We start from the raw sequence: 20472 nt of genomic DNA, 5'->3' as shown, positions 1-20472 counted from the left end.
CAAAGCTAGACTATCTGGGTCTGGCTCTGGATTCGACCTTACTCCAGAAACTGCAGGCTGCAATTCGCCTCCTGCTGTCCAGTAGATGGTCATCCCTCAGGACATGCTTGCGGGTGCTGGGCCTGATGGTGTCTTCAAGGCGGTCCCATTTGCACAGTTCTATACAAGGTCTCTGCAAAGGGAAACCAAATTCAGCTGATCTTGGGTACAAAAGGGTCTCTTATCATGTTAGTTCGTTCTCCGGTGCTCCAGCAGGGCAAATCCTTCCTTCCCTTGTATTGGAAGGTGGTCTCCACGAATGCCAGCCTGTCTGGGTGGGGAGGCATTCTCGACAGAAATTCTGCTCAGGGGGTCTGGGGTCGGGAAGAGTCCAGACTACCGGTCAATGTCCTGGAGCTCCGAGCGATCAAACTGTGCCTGGAACATTGAATGGATCGTCTCCAAAGATGTTCAGTGCTCATTAAATCAGACAGTGCCACAGCCGTGGCTTAAGTAAATCACCAAGGGGGGCACAATATGTGTCCTGGCAGCTCTGTAGGTAGCCAGCCTTCTCAGGTGGGCAGAATGTTTAGTTCCAGACCTTTCCGCCGTACACATTCCCGGAGTGGAAAACTGGCAAGCGTTTGACCAGGGGAAATGGTCTTTTCATCCAGGGGTGTTTCATCAGTTGTGTCTCCAGAGGTGGATCTTTTGGCATCTTGTCTCAACAGAAAGGAGCAGAGGTTCATGTCATGGTCACGGGATCCTCTGGCAGATGCCTTAGACGTGCTGGGGGCCCCGTGGGGTCAGTATCGTCTGATTTACGCCTTTCCTCCTCTCAAGCTTCTTCCAAGACTTCTAGGCAGGATCAACGCAGATCATCCTTCTCGGTGGCTCAGATCTTGACCTTGCTTTAACGGAGGAGGAACAGAAATTGGTCTTGAGTACCACCAAGGGTCAGGTGTCGGTTTTGGCGGTTTTCTTCCAACGACCCTTGGCCACACACTGCATACCTTTCTTCAGGGTGTTCGACATTTGGTTCCTTCAGTGCATTACTGCCTTGGGACCTCAATTTGGTTATTTCGCTCCTCCAGAAGCCTCCCTTTGAGAATCTTTTGGGAGATTCCCTTGCTTACACTGTCTCAGAAGGTGGCTTTTTTTGTGGCTTTCACCTCAGCACGCAGGGTGTTTGAGCTGTCTGCGTTATCCTGTCGTTCACCTTACTTGGTGATTCACAGAGATAAGGTGGTTCTTCGCCCCTGTCTGTTGTTCCTCCCAAAGGTTGTCTCTGATTTCCATTTGAATGTTGCCTTCCCTGTGTCTTAGGCCAAAACACCCTAAGGAAATTGCTTTGCATGCCTTGGATGTGGTGCGGGCAATAACGGTCTACCTGGCAGCTACAGAGTCTTTTAGGAAGTCAGGCTCACTATTTTTGCTTATGGGTAGGCCTCGGAAAGGGTTGTTCACTTCCTCTGCAACCATTTCCAGATGGATAAGACAAATGTTGATTCAGGCCTATTCCATCAGGGGTTAGGTTCCTCCTTTCCATGTCAAGGCGCACTCTACTTGGGCACTCAGTGCCTCCTTGGCCTTCCGTCATCAGGCGTCCGTGATGCAGGTGTTCAAGGTGGCCACCTGGTCATCGGTGCACACTTTCACAAATTTCTATAAAGCGGATGTGTTGGCATCTGTGGATGCTTCTTTTGGCTGCAAGATTTAGCAGGATGCTGTTTAGAGGACCTGGTCCTCTTTGACGGTGTATAGTTTTTATCAGGTGTTATTTTTCATGTGGGCTCCAGTTATTTTGGTTGAGCTCCTGTTGCCTGGTTGGCTACTGTATAGCCTTGGGAATTTCTTGCTGTTCCCACCCCTCATGTTTGACACTGCTTTGGGACGTCCCAATGCTTAAGAAAATCAGGAGCTGTGCTCGTCAATGAGCGAAAGAGAAAATGGGATTTTTGACGTACAGTATAATCCATTCTGCTGCTTGTAACAAAACCTATAGCAGAGAGAGGGAGTATATCCCCTGGGACTGACCATAGGCGTAGCCAGACTTTTTTTCTGCCTAGTGACCTACTCCTGTAGAGGGCAGTGTAACCCAATGGTTAAAAAGATCAGAAGCTGTATTCGTCCATGAAAATCAGGGAAATTGAGTTTACAACAAGTCAAAAATCCCATTTTCCTTTACAATCTCCTGTTCTGTAATATGGCAACCATATACAGAATGTGTACAGAATTCCCCCCAGAAACATAATTTCCGGCTTGTGTAATTGGCTCACTGATTTTCCCAGAAGTCTACACTAAGATACAAATCAGATTTCACGTAATCCCTTCAACAAAAATTTTATTTTTTTTAGGAGATACTCCCAATAGGAAATCATGTCTATAAGGATGCAAACCCTGCAATTTTCCTCATTAGAGCCCTGCAGGTGCGGTTTAGGAATAAGACTATTTCTCTGCATAAGCACTGCCATCTTGGAATGCAAGTAAGATAAAGAAAAAATTAGTCAATAATAAGGATTTCAGGGAGATCCCACACATGCTTTTCTGTTACTTAGCTAGCCATCAACAGCATGGGAATTGCCTGCAGTAACATAAAGCAGAGCACAGTAAGGGATGAGAGTCACAAAATGTTGATGCCGCTAGAGTAGAGAGCTACAGATGGACTTACTCGGACTTTGCATAGAATTATAGCGACAATATGCTTAGTGCACACAGTACAGATTTTCAGTACAACTATTGTGCTCCTATCACATTAGCCTAAATACTTCAAACAGTACAGCTACACAATAAATATGTAGATAAATATAATTCAATTGAACCCTTTCTGGCAAAAACATAATTTGAGTAGATGGAAGTGTGAAAATTGTATGTATTTCCAATGACAATGATAAATATATTAAATGTATATACTGTTCTGGTTGCTGAGTGTAAAAGGCTCCAGCCTTGGAGTGGTTAATTGAGGTTATATCCCAGTGTTAATGTAGCAGGTTGTAAATTATTGAGCCAGCTAGACAGTCCAGCTCTGTTGCTTGGCAAGATAAAGGAAAGACAGGATTCTGATTTAATTAAGTCACTTGGGTGCTTGGCTACAATGGCTGAGAGGGGCTGAGATATCATGGATTGTGTGAGAGGCCAGTGGGAAAGGACCTCTGCCGGTTTGTATGTTCTCTGTCTAAATTGAGGTCTGCTGATGCAGTCCGAAGATAAATGAGTTCCAAACAGCAACACATCAGTTCTAGATACATTTCACATGCCGTAGGTGATTACAGCCACTTGAATAAAATTCTCTTTAAAAGCAATAGGATGCAGTCTTGGAATTAAACATCAGTAATCATAGTGCATGACTGTGTAGTGGACATGCCATGCAAGACTGGTTCTAGACATAGTAAAGCCCCGTACACACGTACCGATGGTCGGCTTACAAATGTTCCTCTTTTCTCCCCGGGATGTCGGTGTCTGCTGAAAAGTGCAAAGACAGCACAAGGACAGCACAAGAATTTTGTCCGCCGACTGCAGAAGTGATGTCATGTAATGGTTAACTTTCCCTGTGTTTTTTCTTTTATGAGCATGCCCAGTCTTGCAAATCTGCGGTCTGTCGGCCGAATTGTGTACTGACAGGCGAACAATCGTCCGTTCTGGTGTCGGCATACAAATATTTTCATGTTTGCACGAAAGACTTTTGTCCGCGGATTGTGCGCAGACATCTGTCGGAGGCACCATACTAACACGCGTACAATCGGCAGATCCTTCGTCCACCGACGTTTGTATGCCGACGATCGGTACGTGTGTACGGGCCTTAAGACTAGATAAAATAGTTAACAGTGTCCTTTTGCACAGTCAGCAAAGACTCTGCACAGTTCTGTTTGCCTGGATATACAGATTATTACACACATTTTACTAACCAACTACAGTATATTTAACAGACCACACAAAATAGTCAAAGCACAAATGATTCACCATGCCACTTTTCTTCTGTAAGTTTACATTTTAAAAAGTTTCCAAACTTGTAAGCTCTGTTCTGGGTATGCAAATGTTTTATACATTAATCCTTTTGCTGCCACAGAAGTAAGGGTTACAGTGTTGCAAAACTGCTTGCAGAGGTCGGCTCATTAACCCTTAAGTTAGCTGTATTTTCAAAGCTGTAAGTTTATGGTCACTCTATATCTGTGTGAGAAGTGAAAAAATAGTAGCTGTTCCTTCAGCTAGAAATCTTGTAACTCGTAATTGTGCTTTCTGCCTCTGAACTGTTATCAGTTAGCATTATTCCCTGCTATCTCTGTGGACTACAACACACCTTACCCAGTTATGAAGAAGAGAGGAGGTGTTGTGCAGTCCTAACACATCCCTTTACTAGGGTGACAACCCTCAGTACGGTTGTCACTCTTTGACAGGAAATATGTTTTTCTCTTACCTTCATGGTGGAACATAGCTCCCGATCTTCTTAACTATTGGGTTATACTGCCCCCCTACAGGGGCAGAACAAAAAGATTAACTATACCTTTGGGCAGTCCCAGGAGTTACACTCACCCCTCTCTGCTCCGTGCTAGGTTGGCCGAGACATAGACTCACCGGAAGGGGGCTGGCCTGCAAGTTAAACACCTCGCTAGGTCGCATACGACCGGGTCTCGGCCTGTGTTGCAGCGTTCCAGACAGGAGGTTCTGTCTGGAGTGGTGCCCGCCTAGTTCCTGGTGTGATGAGTAGCTGTTCCCCCTTTCTCTCTGGAGGGTTTTGGGGTGGACGTGGGCCCTTCCATGGAACGGTCAGACTCCTGGGTTCCCCGTCTTCCCGTTAGGTGCCCTTTCCCCCCCTTCTCGGTTCCTGTGGGTCATCTAGCCCTCCATCTACCTCCCCCCTCCCCCAATACTTGGGGTTGTTTGATGGTCTGGCCTACCTCCTGGGGCAGGGTGCTGTACTGGAGATGGGGCCAGGGGAGTGTGCCTCCAGCGACTGGGTGATCGGCTGCGGGGGAGGCTGTACCTAGTGAGGGCTCCTACCACTGTCGGAACATTTTTAGGGGTTTCATTCAAACCTGTTTACAGTCCCCAAGAAAGAGGGCAAGGTGCGACCAATCCTGAACCTTAAGGCACTGAATTATTTTGTATGGGTACAGAAGTTCAGAATGGAGTCTATTCGCACGGTGGTGGCATCCCTGCATCAAGGGGATTTCCTTGCCTCTATTGACATCAAGTCGCTTACCTACACCTTCCAATATGTGTCAGTCACTAGTGGTTCCTCCGCTTTGCCGTGGGAGAGGAGCATTATCAGTTTGTGGCGTTTACCTTTGGTCTTGTCTTCACAAAAGTGTTGGCCCCAGTGCTAGCATTGTTATGTCAGCATGGAATCCCAGTATTGGGCTACCTGGATGACCTTCTTTTGCGTGTGGAGTAATCTGCTGCTCTGGTGGACAACGTGGACATCACTATACAGACTCTGAGGGACTCTGAGTCACTCTACCTGGGCGCCTAGTGCTTCTTAGTGAGTTTCTGAATTATCAGAAGTCTGCTCTAGTTCCTTCCACAGAGCTGAACTATCTGAGTCTGACTCTGGACTCGGCTCTAGCCAGAGTGTTCCTTCCTTTGGACAAACTCCAGAAACTGCATGCTGCAATTCATCTTCTGCTGTCCAGCAGGTGGTCATCCCTCCAGACTTGCATGCGGGTGCTGGGCCTGATGGTTTCGACCTTCGAGGCAGTCCCGTTTGCGCAGTTTCATATGAGGTTCCTGCAAAGGGAGATCTTGGCCAAGTGGGACAAGTGTTTGAAGTCTCTGGATAATCAGATCCGGCTAAGAAAGGACACAAAAGGGTGCCTGGTCTGGTGGCTTCACTTTCAGACTCTTCGCCAGGGCAAATTTTTCTCCCCTTGTATTGGACAGTGGTCACCACGAATGCCAGTCTGTCCGGGTGGGGAGGTGTCCTGGGCTTCACTCAGGGTGTCTGGACCCTGGAAGAATCCAAGCTACCGATAAATGTCCTAGAACTCAGAGCGATCAGGCTGTGCCTGGATCACTGGATTGTCTTCAGGTGTGTCCAGTGCGAATTCAATCGGACAACACCACGGCTTATGTAAATCATCGGGGGGGGGCACAAGAAGTGTATTGGCAGCTCTGGAAGTAGCCGTCATTCTACGGTGAACGCTTCTTTCCGGCCCTCTCTGCCATACACATTCCAGGGGTGGAAAATTGGCAGGCGGATTATCTCAGTTGGCATGCGTTGGACCAAGGGGAGTGGTCCCTTCATCCGGAGGTGTTTAATCAGTTGTGTCTCCAATAGGGCACCCCCGAGGTTGGCATCTTGGCTCAACAGAAAGGTGCAGAGGTTTGTGGCACCATCACAAGATCCTCTGGTGGACGCCACAGACGCACTGTTGACCCTGTGGGGCCAGTATCGTTTGATTTACGCATTCCCTCCTCTCAAGCTTCTTCCGAGACTCTTGTGCAGGATCGAGGCAAAAGGGATTCCGGTCATTTTAGTGGCTGAGGACTGGCCTTGCAGCAGAGAGGGGGAGTATACCTCCTGGGATTGCCCATAGGCATAGTCAGTCTTTTTTTTTTGCCTAGTGTCCTACTCCTGTAGGGGGCAGTATACACCATTGGTTAAGAAGATCAGGAGCTGGGTCCGTCAACGAGCTTTAGAGAAATGGATTTTACGGTAATTCAAAAACCCCTTTTTTGTAGGATTACAAGAGTAGAATAAAAGTATAAAAGGAAAAAATTGTGAAAAAGGAAAAAAAATGCAGCCATCACATCCGAGGACTAGTAAGCAATTCATTTTTGTTCTTGGGTTTAGATATGCTTTAAAGTAATCCGTGAGAGTATGAAAATATTTTTACATTCATGAGTAAGTTGAGAACAACGCTTAGTTGTTTAGATGTGAGTACCCCAGTAGGAGTTCCCACAATTAGCTGTGATTGGGCAGCCCCATTGAAAGGCTGCCGGCTCTCACAGCTAATTGTAGCCACTAACATGTATTCTTTCATGCAGTTATCATGTAATTGATTGGCCCTGTATGCAGACTGCTTTCATCCAGGGCCAATCAATTTAGTGTAATCGATGCATGAGAGAATACATGCGAGTGGCCATGATTGTGGGAAAGCCAGCAGCCTTTCATTACTTTCAAAGGGGTGGCCTCTCGCAGCTCATCATGGGAATCCCCACTGGGTTTATCAGCATCTAATCACAGTGCAGTTAGCTAACCTTAGAGGTGCAGCAGTCAATGAAATCCTCTCTTATGCATGTACTAAAAACACTACAATGGCAAGCACCTTATCAGTTTTTAACAAGCTAGAGAGGTGCATGCATTTATGAATTGGTCATTTTTGCTGCTTAGACAAAGCTGTTTCTACATAAAGATTAGATTATCTCTTTAGTAACAACACAACTGTATGTTTTAAAATGGTGAAATCCAAAAGAAGCCCTAAATACTAGGGGTTTAACTAGTCTCGTGTATTCTCATTAAAATATGTCCTTTTATGCCTTTAAACGTTGACAGAATGGGAAAAAACTGAAGTCAGGGTTTTCTCATTTAATCTAGTCATCCAGATGTTGCTCCAGCAATTGTATTCCCTGCTGATAGTCAGGGAAGTAAAAGGAGAGGCGGCTGCTGTGAATACAGCAGCTCTTGCATAATCCTTTCTTCAATGGCTGCCCTGTGCAATGGTTCACAGTAGGAGTCTGGTTAAATCAGATGCAAAGGGCACATATACTTTGTAAGTAAGAAATAAGGCTTTGTTTAAAAAGCTGGTCAATGTGTCCCAAGCATGGTGAGTATGAAGTAGATACCTGAGGGGTAGGATTAGTTTACATTGTTTGTCTGGAAATGTGTTTCTTTTGCTTGTTTCATGTCAGAAATAATGTGAATACGGCGTATGAAAGATTAAACAAGGGAAAAGTACTGTTAGGAAAAGAGACTTCTTTTTGAAAGCATTACTATTATTATTATTTTATAACAAATATATCCATCCATAGAAAGAACACACTCTGTGTCAAATATGATTTTATTATGCTGTCTCCAAGTACATTTAGTGAGTAGCCGAGTAGCCATGTTGTTAAATACACTTTTTGATTATATCCTCAGGTAGTCATTGATGAATAACAAACAATTATAGCCAAACCACTGTCCAAAATACATTTGTGAACTGTATAAAGTATTATGAGAACCTTCTAGTATTATGTTATTTATTTGTGGATTTCAATAATAGATATTTGGTACAAATTGGTGTGATTATGTCTTAAAGGTGGATTATAAGGTAATAGTGTGAGGAAGGTGGATGATACAAATTTGTGCCTTTATCGAGTTAGAATTTAGATCTACGTTAAGTGACCTGTCAGATGCAGGGAAATCATCTCATGCAGTCTGCAAAAACTGACCATGTCACTCATTTGTCATGTAGTGAGACAAGGGTCAGTGGGAACAGCCACAAAATTCAGTGGGGGGACATGAAAGATCTACACTTCTAATAGTAATTTACTTCCGAGATTTCAAGGGATTATTTCTTTGCATCAGAGTGACATTTGTCAGTGCAGGCAGCAGAAGTATTTTGTTTCTTCTTTGCAATTATGTTAAAGGAAACCTGTAGGGAGAGATTAAGTAAGCTGGTATTGTAGACTTTTCAGAATAAAATGCTAGTTACTTGCCTATTATGCTTATTTGATGGTTTAGTACTTTCACTGACCTGAAACAAGTATGCCCATGAGGTGTATGACCCTTACTCTCGTTTTCTAATTTCAGTGCTTCCCAGGTAAGTAATTACCAGGTAACAACTGGGATATTTGGTACACATATTTTGCAACATGTGTCCGAGTCAACCATCTGCATCAAAGTATTTCCTCCCTGGCCGGTCCCACACTACAGCACGAAATGGCAAACACTTACTCACAAGTATCCTGTTTTATGTAGGCGTTTGCTAGAATTGTTTAGGGGTGTAGAGAAAAGTGAAAGTGGTTGATTCAAAGTTTCCAGTGTTGGCTTGTGATGACACCTCCTTTAGCACCTAAGGTTTTGTATAAATGTAAGCCAATTGGACTTGAGCACAGACATCTCTTCCTAATTTCTATATCATAACTCAAGTAAGTAACCAGACCTGGGTCTGTAGTTCTCTCCAACTTCACCTGTGTACCGCATATGGGCACTATGGGGTTTATTTAGCTGGAGAGTGCGAAATCCGGTTCACTTCTGCATAGAAACAATAAACCTGGAAGCTGATTGGTTTCTATGCAGAAGTGAGCCAGACGTTGCACTACCCAGCTTTAGTAAATAAACCCCTATATGTCCAGTGAAGTATGAGAAGAGCAAGTAAGTGTTTGCAATTTTTCCAGAGTGGTGTGTGAACTGACCAGGAAGGGATTACTTTGATACAGCTTAAATTGGATTTAGTGAAAGTGCGTGTGCGCTGCTTGTTTTTAATGGGTGTCCCTTTAACAACACCTTAAGGTTAATATAAATATAGACTAAATATACAAGGATATGATATGGCGATTCCAATGTATAGTTCAAAGTCAGTAAAAAACAAAAAATATACCACCAAGTATATGTCTACTCAATTGATATAGTCTGTGCAATCAATCAAAAAAACATCTATTTATAGAGTAATCTTACAAAAATAAAAGTGACAAGTGCCATGTCAATAAAGTAACAAATACTATAAAACAGTATTGAATCCAGGAATAAAGTCCTGCAAAAAGTGACATACTGAAAAACGATAAATATAAGTCCATATATCCAGATCTTGCAGTGTGCCGGTGATCTCAAATGTGTTTCCCCCCCCTCTTATTGAACTCACTCACCGAAAGCTTTTCCCCTTATGGGGTTTAACCGTATTCGCAGCACTTTTGTGCTTTTGAAATGATTGCTTTTTCCAGCAACCTTTCAGAAAGTGTTATCATTTGAGGTATTAACATTGCATATTGTCTCTACTTATCACATTTCCTTAGTTTAAATGTATCTAGTATTGTCCCATCAGTCTGATGCTGTCATCATTAAGGACATGAACGTAACTCGTCATAGCTTATCCAGGCACCAGTGACTGATTCTCAAATGTTCTTGCTCATGTGAATTGAAAAAATCTTTGAAACAGCATGATGCCAACAATGCAAGTGCCCAGCAGTGGTCGAATTAATGAATTGTATTATCCTAAAGATACACTGTGTTACCCACTCCTTGTCTTTCACTTTGTAATACACTGTCATGCTGAGTTTGACTATGCAGTTTCTTTTACGTAAATCACTGTAAAAAATATGTGCTGAGGATAATGTATCCCTAATATATCAATAGATTAAAAACATGCTGGGATAACCCAGTTCAGACTTTTTCTTTTTTATCAACACTGATAGAAATGAACATATTTACATTTTATAAATAGATTTTTCTTAAATCCAATTGAAAAAAAAAAATAGTTGAGTGCTGATTTCAAGAAGATTAGTGCATTGTATATAGGGACGCACAACTTAATGAGAGAAAACATATTTTGGATGTTGGTAGTGGAATAATTTGCCTTCAGAATCAGTATGAACACAGCAGAGCCTTCCAAAACAGAATACAATTATACATGCCTCACTTCCATCACAAATCTAAAAATGAGATGTTGGTTGATGGTTTTTAGCATTATAAGGCCAATTATATTGGACTACAGAGTTAGATATATATGAAAAAAAAAATGTTGCAGATAACACTTAAAAGGTAATTCTGCCATATAAAAGTATGAAGAATTCAGTGACTGAAGAATTAAAAAAAAAAAAAAAAAACACCTAGATACCCTGACCACTAAAATCCTTTATTTAACAGTATTCTTATCTTCAAAATAGCCTTGAGTCTTAGCTTTCAGAAATGTGCTCCAGATGTAAACTGGTGCAGAGCACCACCTCACAGTCCCCTTACCTTTTTAAAACACGAAGGCCGCAGTAATGACTTGTTTCAAGAGGCTGCAGTCCCACTTTGGAATAATATGACACATTTAGTGAGTCATGAAGAAAATAATTATTTAAAGCTTAAAACCTTAAAACGCTGGGCTACTAAATAAAAGTATGCCTTGCAGTGGGGCTACTCTGTCGCTGCAAGGGTCAATTGCTCGTTTAGGTCTAGGGGAACAAACAAAGATTTACTTACCCACTCCTCTGCAACTCCCCGCTACTAGGCCGGTCCCCACAGCCTCTTCTCCCCTACACTCTAATGGTCTAGGATTCGGATATCATCAAGACCAGAGCAGGTCCATGCATTGGATGTGATAATGCCAAGGGGACAGTTCACCCCCAAAGCACGGGGGAGTGCCACCTGCCAAGGGAGCAGAGGATGAGGAAAGTAAAAGTGTTTCTCCTCTCCGCTAGACAAGATTAACAATTAACCCTTGCAGTGCGGGTGCAGCCCCACTGTAAGGGATAACTTAAAATTTTACAGAAGTTGGCTTTTAACCACTTGACCCCCTGGAAGGTTTTACCACCTTCATGTCCAGGGAGTTTTTTGCTCTTCAGCACTCTGCTATTTTAACTGGTAATTGCGCGGTTATGCAACGCTGTACGCAAATTATTATTATTTTTTTTTTTTTTTCACACAGCTAGAGCTTTCTTTTGGTGGTGTTTAACCACTACTGGGTTTTTTATTTTTTATTATAGAAGTGAAAAAAGCAAGAACATTTTGGAAAGAAAACTATTTTCTACTTGCTGTTATAAAACATATCCAATAAAAAAAAAAAAAATTTTCTTCATAAATGTATGCCGAAATGTATTCTGCTACATGTCTTTATATGTAATAAAAAAAAAAAATAATGTGTATGTAATTAAAAAAAAAAATTCTGAATAAGTGTAAATTATTTGTTTTTTTCCAAAGCTGTACGTCTACAAACAATGGTATATATACTGGAATTTATGCAGCTGTAGGTGCTATACTGTAGTGGCGCGGTAATCAGCGGCTTATAGTGGGATTGTGATAGGGTTGCGGGCAATCTGACACTAACAGACACTATCTGGGAGGGTCACTAACTAATATTGATGTTGCTAATGACACTAATACAGTGATCAGTAATAATACTGTACACTGTACTAATGACACTGTCTGGGAAGTTGTTAACATCTAGGGGCAATCAACTTTGTGCCTAACAATGTGTAATCTGTGTAATGTGTGCTACTTTTACTTTCTGGTCTGGTTGTTTGTTTCTACACACTTTTCAGGGAGAAGTAACAGCCAGATCACTCTTTCCTGTACACAGAGTTCTGTGTTTACAGTAAACCCTGCAGCTTAACTCTGGGCTTAGGTCCTTCACCCTTTGCTGCCTACTGGCCAGCACCCTTTGTGCATCCCTTGCACCTTAGGGGAAAAAAACTATATACTTACCATTTTTTCATATGTTTTAGGCCAGGTTTGATGACTTCACAGGTCATCTGGCGATGGGTGGATCCTAAATGCTGCAGAGTGTGGCACCATTCAGCTTACATGTACTTTGAAACCAATTTGAGACACTTCTGAGATCACTCAAACGTTATTTATCAGTGCTTCTGACCTGCAATTGACTCTCATCTCACCTGCATTTGACCTTCTAACCTGCTTCAAGCTGATTTTGCCTTGCCTAGTATGGAGAGAAAAATTATTATAATACTCTGCTCATAATTGTTTGAGAATGGCATAATATGTCAAATTAGTTTAATATATAGCATGATTTATGTCATGATGGAAATGACTGATGAGACCGTTTTTCTTGCAGGGGTCGTACAGGGAAGATTCGGGTACAGTCTCTGAAGATTGGACTTATGTCTCTGTCCAAGGGACTTCTAGAAGAAAAATACAGATGTAAGTAGAATTTTGATTATTGGAGGATATGTTGTAAGTAATAGTTACTGGTATCTGATATTTAATATGATTTCCAGTTCTATCATAATGTTGCCCTAACATAGCATAGTGTAATATTTGTTTGCACTGTACATTAAAAGCGGTAGTAAAGTCTGCTCTTTCATCTGTACCTACAGGTAAGCCTATAATAAGACTTACCTATAGGTACAGTGAATATCTCTTAAAAGTGCGTTGGTTAGGAGATTTTCACATTTGTAGCTGCCGGTGACATCACCAGCGCATGAGCACTATGCTTTAAATGGACAGCGCACTCAAGTGTTGCGACTCCCATGCACATTTGCAATAGTGATGTCATCGCGGCTCGCCCATTCAAATGCTCAGAGCGCGCAAACTTGGAAGGAAGAGCAGGCAAAGATGGAAGCCCTGTCAGTGATAGCATGCTGCTGGAGAGATCCACTTTACAGGTAAGCCTGTTATACATAATGTGTGGTGCATAATAGCACATTATAACATAACCTGCGGGGAAACCATTTTTTTTTTTTTAAGAGAGTTTACCACCACTTTAACCCATTCCTATACTTTTTTCTGAATATTTATACAATAAAGTCTATCCTATGGTCAATAGAAAATGACAGCAAACATGTTTTATGGGAAACGAGACATTCCATAGTAAAAAATCATGATTAACCACTTCAATACAGGACACTTTCACTCATATTTTTGGAGACAAGTAGAAGTTTCCTTTGGTGGTTCTTAATCACCACTAGGTTTTTATTTTTTTGGTATATTAACAAAAACATACAGAAAAAAAAAATGTTTATCTGAGTTTCTCTTATAACATTTTGCAAATAAATAATCCTTCTTTATAAATATAGGCCAAAATGTGTTCTGCTGTATTTCTTGGGAAAAAATAACCTTTATCGGTGTATATTATTACTCTGTGTGAATGTTATAAAGTATACATACTACAAATGTTATATATACTGTATAATTGAAAATTGATCAGTCCTGATGTACTGACTGCCTATCTCATTTCTTGAGACCCTAAAATGGCACGTTAGAAAATATCCTTAAAATAACCCCTTTTTGTAAAGTAGACACCCCAAGTTATTTCGTAAGAGACATGGCAAGTTTTTTGAAGTTGTAATTTTTCATCACAATTTTTTGGAAAATGAAGCAATTAAATAAAATGTGTTGTTTTTTTTCCTTTTTTTTTTAATTTTTTTAATTTTTATTTTTTTACATATTTTTATATACTGTATTGACTCTTTACTATGGGGGAGGTGATCATGAATTTTTAACTTATGGTTGCCTATTACACACTGCTGCGACTGACCCTGTGCCACGTGATCACTATGACCAATCACAGAAATCACAATAGTACACAATGAATGGCTGTGAATGATAGCCATTGTGTACAACTGACATGTGATGGTTGTGATTGGTCAACAGAATAGTTTATACAGAACAATATTCATATTTTTAAATATCACAGTAAAAGCCTGGATCTCAATTTATGCGAATTAATGGTGCAATGCACGCTTCAATAAATTATCAATTTAATTTCCAGTCGATCTCTCCCAATAGTAATAAATGATCTGTAGTTGACAACCCATTCAATTGAAACGTCATACAATGGGGGAGTGGAAGTGAGTTGATTATTGGAAGATGTGATTGTACATTATGGATCGCCCTTCTGTTTTTACTAAGCAATCTTATAATCTGATCGATCCAAGTACAATTAAACTCATGGCCAAAGGTTCTCAGTACTGCTAATCCATGCAACTTGATCAATAATTTTTTGTTTGATTAAATCAGATTTAAATCGATCAGAAGGGAAGTTTAGGTTTTTTGCTTGTTTTCTAATTCAGTTGTTTTGATCGAATCCCCCATTGATCGAATAACAAAATTAGAGCATGTATAGCCACCATAGGATACTCTAGCATGAACTGGAGAGAGTTTTTCCTGACACAATTTGGAAAGGAGGTCTAAAACTACTTCTAGGCATTGGGATGAGCTTCTACAAAAACATATACTGGGAGGTACTGCTGTTAGAGGAAATTCTACCAATTATTAAAAACAAAGTTTGGCATATGTTTTCTGTATTAGATTGTGAATATTCAGACAATGTGCTCAAGAAAGGCATGAGAACATTTAATTGTGTGTGGTATTAGTTTAGGCAGATTATGTTACTTTGTTGTGATTTTACTGAATACCAAATCAGTTTTTAGATTCCATTTGTGCATAATTCTAGTTTTTTTAAATGTTAACTATACAGTTTATAAATGATTTAACTTTACTTATGTGAGCTATGTGGTTGAAAAAGATTATATTCTGATGTACAGATTGTAAAAACCTCCTTGACAGCCCTAATAGTTGTGTATTGCATTGAATCAAATTTTACTTTATTTTTGTAAAGTAATATTTTGTTAAGATTTCTTAAAGTGGTTGTAAAGGCAGACGTTTTTTTTTATCGCAATGCATTCTATGCATTAAGATAAAAAACCTTCTGTGTGAGAGCAGCCCCCCTAACACTTAGCAATGGAGGGGTACAAAAAGCCACACAACCGGTTGAAGATGCAAAAAGTTAAAATCCAAATTTATTGTAATCAAGAAAATAAAAACATCCAAAATGTGACCACAACAGTCGGAGACATGGGGGAAAAGAAAACACGGCGGTTGACGCATTTCACGGAGTCTTCCGCTTTGGTTACGACTAAGCGGAAGACTCCGTGAAACGCGTCAACCACCGTGCTTTTTTTTCCCCCCATGTCTCCGACTGTTGTGGTCACATTTTGGATGGTTTTATTTTCTTGATTACAATAAATTTGGATTTTAACTTTTTGCATCTTCAACCGGTTGTGCGGCTTTTTGTACCCCTCCATTGCTGCTGTCAGGACTGCGGATCCTTGCCTGCACCTGGGTTGGATGTGTTTGGGATTACCCCCTCACCTGAGCGGTTCTTTTCTCTTCTGACTACCTGCCCCTAACACTTACCTGAGCCCCATCTCTAACCAGCGATGTACACGAGTGCCTTGGCCGCTCGGGATTCTCCCTCCTGATTGGCTAAGACACAGCAGCGGCGCCATTTGCGCCCGCTGCTGGCAATCAGGAGAGAGAGGGGGTGGGTCTGAACCGCAGCTCTGTGTCTGAATGGACACATTGAGCTATGGCTCGGTGCTGGTGCCCCCATAGCAAGCTGCTTGCTGTGGGGGCACTCAGCAGGAGGGAGGGACCAGGGACACAGGCGAGAGACTCCCTCCTGCACAGAGCTGGTAAGTATGACATATGTTTTCTTTAAAGAAAAAAAATATGAGACTTTACAATCACGTTACGCTTATTAGCACTATACATTTGTATATGAAAAGCCTGTAAAGAAATCAGACAAAAAAAAACCTTTAGCAGCAATTTCTCATTTCTCTTCCATCATCGAAGTACCGCCAGCAGAGAAATAAAGTATGTCACATGGCTTAGTTAGATTGAGTCAGACAGATTTGTAACACTTTCTATACATAGTTTTGCCCTCTCCTTCACGGTTCCAAAATTTAAAATGAGATTTGGCAAACCACTTCTTTGGCCGTCACCATGTAATCACAGGTAGTTCAAAGCTTTCAGACATGATAATGACTATAGGATAGGTCTCTGTAGTGATTACTTTTGCAATGTATGTTCTTCACTGTTCTGTATTACTAATATATAAACCACGTATCTACCATATACTATTTTACTGCTTAGTATGTAAAAATCCTTAAGTAAATTTCTTCAAACAATAATACTTTAAACACCCATATTCTTATTGTACCTTATAATAAAAGATCACATGCACTTTTGAATAAGATAACCAGAATATTCATGCTTTTTTAGTCTGCATTGAGCTTAAAGGATTGTTTTACTTTACCTTTAAATATTTGTATTCCTTCTTCACCCTCTTGGTAGGTAAAGCACAGAAAGCGACCATGTCCTTTAAATTTCAGGTTAACATACTGACATTTATTATACATAAGTCAATCTAGAGGCTTGTTTTCCCTTCCTTTAGACTTGCTTCCAAGAGCTTGGATAGTTTCCAAAGAGAGTAAACAGCACAGTATTGAAATAATCTTTTACCCACTTATCAATCAATATACTGGTCATGAGCTTTTGCAAGTGTCGCATTGCCTGAATGAGACAAGCAAACAGTCTCCACTGGGTCAGTTCCAAGCATACATATATAATGCAAAATTGATTCCTTGTGTATATATAATTTATAAAAATACTCATAATATACAGCATTTTTAAAGAGACAAACACACAAATATTTCAGTACAGAATTGTCGGCACTTTGTATGAAAGCAAAATGGTATGATGAGGAAATGCCCATTACATATGATAGTATTAAGTTCTATTATAGCAAGAAACATATAATTGCCTGCCACACATACACTATATTACCAAAAGTATTGGGATACCTACATTTACTTGCACATGAACTTTAATGGCACCTCTGTCTTAGGCGGTAGGGTTCAATATTAAGTTGGCACACCCTTTGCCGCTATAACTGCTTCAACTCTTCTGGGAAGGCTGTTCACAAGGTTTAGGAGTGTGTCTTTGGGAATGTTTGACCATTTTTCCCGAAGTGTATTTGTGAGGTCAGACACTGATGTTGGAGAGAAGGCCTGGCTCGCATTCTCGGCTCTAAATTCGTCACAAAGGTATTCTGTTTGGTTGCAGTTAGGAGTCTGTGCAGGCCAGTCAAGTTCCTTCACCCCAAACTCGCTCATCCATGTCTTTATGAACCTTGCTTTGTGCACTGGTGAGCAGTCATGTTGGAACAGGAAGGGCCAACCCCAAACTGTTCCCACAAAGTTGGGAGTAGGGCTGCACGATATTGGAAAAAAAGTACATTGTGATATTTTTTTTCAACGATATATATTGCAATATTGAGAGGAAATCATGGAAGTATTGCAGCAGCGCAGCCTTCTTCTTATTGTAATTGCAGATTTCACCATACAGCCAGGGCAGGCCAGGGTTAATGTTATTGTAGGGATTGACAGTGACAGTCAGTGTGGATTAGGCACAGTTGGGACTCACAGTGGTTTGCAGGAGGTAGAAGAACACAGCGTGACATGACATCCGTCCAGTCCCACAAGTTCGACGGTGTACTGAACTACTCAGTGAACAGACTCGACTCTTCACTCTGAACTGTTACAATACAAGCTTGTTTCCAGTTCTTCAGTGTCAGTGTGCTGGGAGCCGCTGATTGGTTACAGGGAGGAGCTGAGCTCCTCACTCTAGGATCATATTACCATCAGCTGGAGAACTAGGCTAGCTGCAGACAGGCAGACTGAACGTGTGGGACGGATGTCGGGCCGTGTTCTGCTACAACCACTGTGAGTCATCCCGAGTCCCGACTTCTCCCTGCCTAATGCCTATGCCTTACTATCGTATCTTCGGCGATGTGACTATCGCCCACGCCCGCAGCACGATAGTCGATATCACATCGACTATTGTTTAGCCCTAGTTGGGAGCATGCAATTCTCAAAAAAAAATCCCTCTCTAAGCGAGTTACCCAGAAGAAGTGTGCCTATTGGATCCTATAGATCTGGAAACCCCCAAAGCGTTGGAGCTGAAGTGCTAAGAAGTAAAATTTAGGAATGAGTACTGCCAACCCTGCCTGATCCTTCCCATACTGGAAGGTAGCTAGGTTTCATTACGTACAAACCAGCGATGGGGTATCCACTGTGGGGCATTGTGAGAAATATATAACAGTTGTGGAACCCAAATCATTTTTATCAGATTTACTCCAATTGATGGAAAAAACAGACAGGGCTCCAAATCTAGTAATCAGAGACATACCTTGACAAAGGGAGGTACCCTTATCTCCCAGATATATGAGAGTATCATTTGCATACATCAAAACCTTATCCTCACCTACACCACGCTTGAACCCCACTATCCGCTGAGAGATTCTTAAAGCAGAAGCCAATGGCCAAACAGCAAACAGCAGGGGCAACAATGGACACCCCTGCCCTGTGTCTCTATGAAGTGGGAAAGGATCCGTGAGATCCCCATTAATACGTAGCATAGCAGTGGGGGCGGAATACAACAGTTTGACCCATGCAATAAACTTGGTTCCCAAACCAAAGCATGTAAACATCTCCCATAAACAGGCCCATTCGACGCTGTTGAAGGGCTTGACAGCATCAAGCGAGAGAATAGCACGGTTGCCAGGGTTATTGACAAGGATTTGGACATTTAGAAATAGTCGTTGGATGTTTAACGCAGTAGACCTAGTTGGTATGAACCCTAATTGGTCTCCATGTATGAGTTTAGAGATAACTTTAGCTAAACGGGTTGAAATTACCCGCGCCAGCAGTTTCACGTCAGTAGTCAATAAAGAGATGAGCCTATATGAATCAGGGGATAAACTATCCTTGCCAGTTTCAGCAAGAGGACTATTCATCGAAGAAGGGAGATGACCCCGCTCTAAAGCGTCTATAAATATTTTTCTCAACCTAGGCATTAGGGTACCAGCATATCTCTTATTGACCTCCGCTGGCAGGGGATTTATCAGGGGCGAATACCGTTATAGCCTCACACAATTCATCCACAGTAAAACAAGCGCATAGCATAGAGCATTCTGAAGCACTAAGGCAGGGCAGGGGGCATCCTGAAAGGAAGGAAGTAATGTCCTTTACCATAGGAGAGGTCTTATAGTAATATATATCCATATAAAAGTCCCTGAAAGTTGTTAAAACATCTGTATGAGATGTAACTAATTCTCCCGTTGATTTGGTAAGGGTAGAGATAAAGGAGGAACTCCTATTTGCCTTTGCAGTCATAGCCAGCATATGACCTGTTCCTTTCCCCTCCTCAAAGAATTTCTGTTGCTGGAAAAAGCGTTTATTTTCAGCCTTAGTAACCGTCACCTGTTGTGCCATAGCTTGCACCTCCAACCAAGCCCTTCTAGTTCCATCATCAACAGTTTGACCCATGCAATAAACTTGGTTCCCAAACCAAATTACATCAACGTCTTCCAATAATGGGTCCATTCGACGCTGTCAAAGGGCTTGGTAGCATCAATCGAGAGATTTGCATGATTGCCAGGGTTATCGACAGGGATTTGGAGATTTAGAAATAGTCGTCGAATGTTTAATGCAGTAGACCTAGTTTGTATGAACCCTGATTGGTCTCCATGTATGAGTTTAGAGATAACTTTAGCTAAATGGGTTACAAATACCCACGCCAACAGTTTCATGTCAGTAGTCAATAAAGAGAGGGGCCTATATGAATCAGAGGATAAGCTATCCTTGCAAGGTTTCAGCAGGAGGACAATTATTGACTCATTCATCGAAAGAGGGAGAGACCCCACTCCAAAGCGTCTATAAATGTTTTTCTCAACCTAGGCAACAGGGAACCAACATATCTCCTATAGACCTCTACTGGCAGGGGAATTAGCAGGGGCAGATAACGTTAGAGCCTCACCCAATTCATCCACAGTAAGAGGAGCGCATAGCATAGAACGAACCGAAGCACTAAGGCCGGGCAGGGGGCATCCTGAAAGGAACAAAGTAATGTCCTCTACCATAGGAGAGGTCTTAGAGGAATATATATCCATATAAAAGTCCCTGAAAGTTGTTAAACATCTGTATGAGATGTAACTAACTCTCCTGTAGGTTTTATAAGCTTGGAGATAAAGGAGGAACTCCTATTTACCTTCGCAATCATAGCCAGCATAT

General features: G+C 41.6%; 1 protein-coding gene across 9 annotated transcripts in view; it reads left to right on the top strand.

Annotated features, from left to right (window-relative positions):
- Positions 1-20472, top strand: part of UTRN (utrophin) — a gene marked incomplete at its 3' end in the record, with an annotated part of 1040500 nt that overhangs the window by 934725 nt on the left and 85303 nt on the right. For all 9 annotated transcript variants that reach the window (XM_082249947.1, XM_082249941.1, XM_082249943.1 and 6 more), the window contains one exon: positions 12672-12757. In XM_082249947.1, coding sequence (XP_082106073.1) covers positions 12672-12757 — 86 coding nt within the window. The remainder of the gene's footprint in view (positions 1-12671; positions 12758-20472) is intronic.

Source organism: Pelophylax lessonae (genome assembly GCF_965119305.1).
Source record: "Pelophylax lessonae genome assembly, chromosome: 3".
In the NCBI taxonomy this organism is placed as follows: domain Eukaryota; kingdom Metazoa; phylum Chordata; class Amphibia; order Anura; family Ranidae; genus Pelophylax; species Pelophylax lessonae.
The sequence above is the reverse complement of the archived record's forward strand: the minus strand, read 5'-3'. Positions and strand labels throughout refer to the sequence as shown.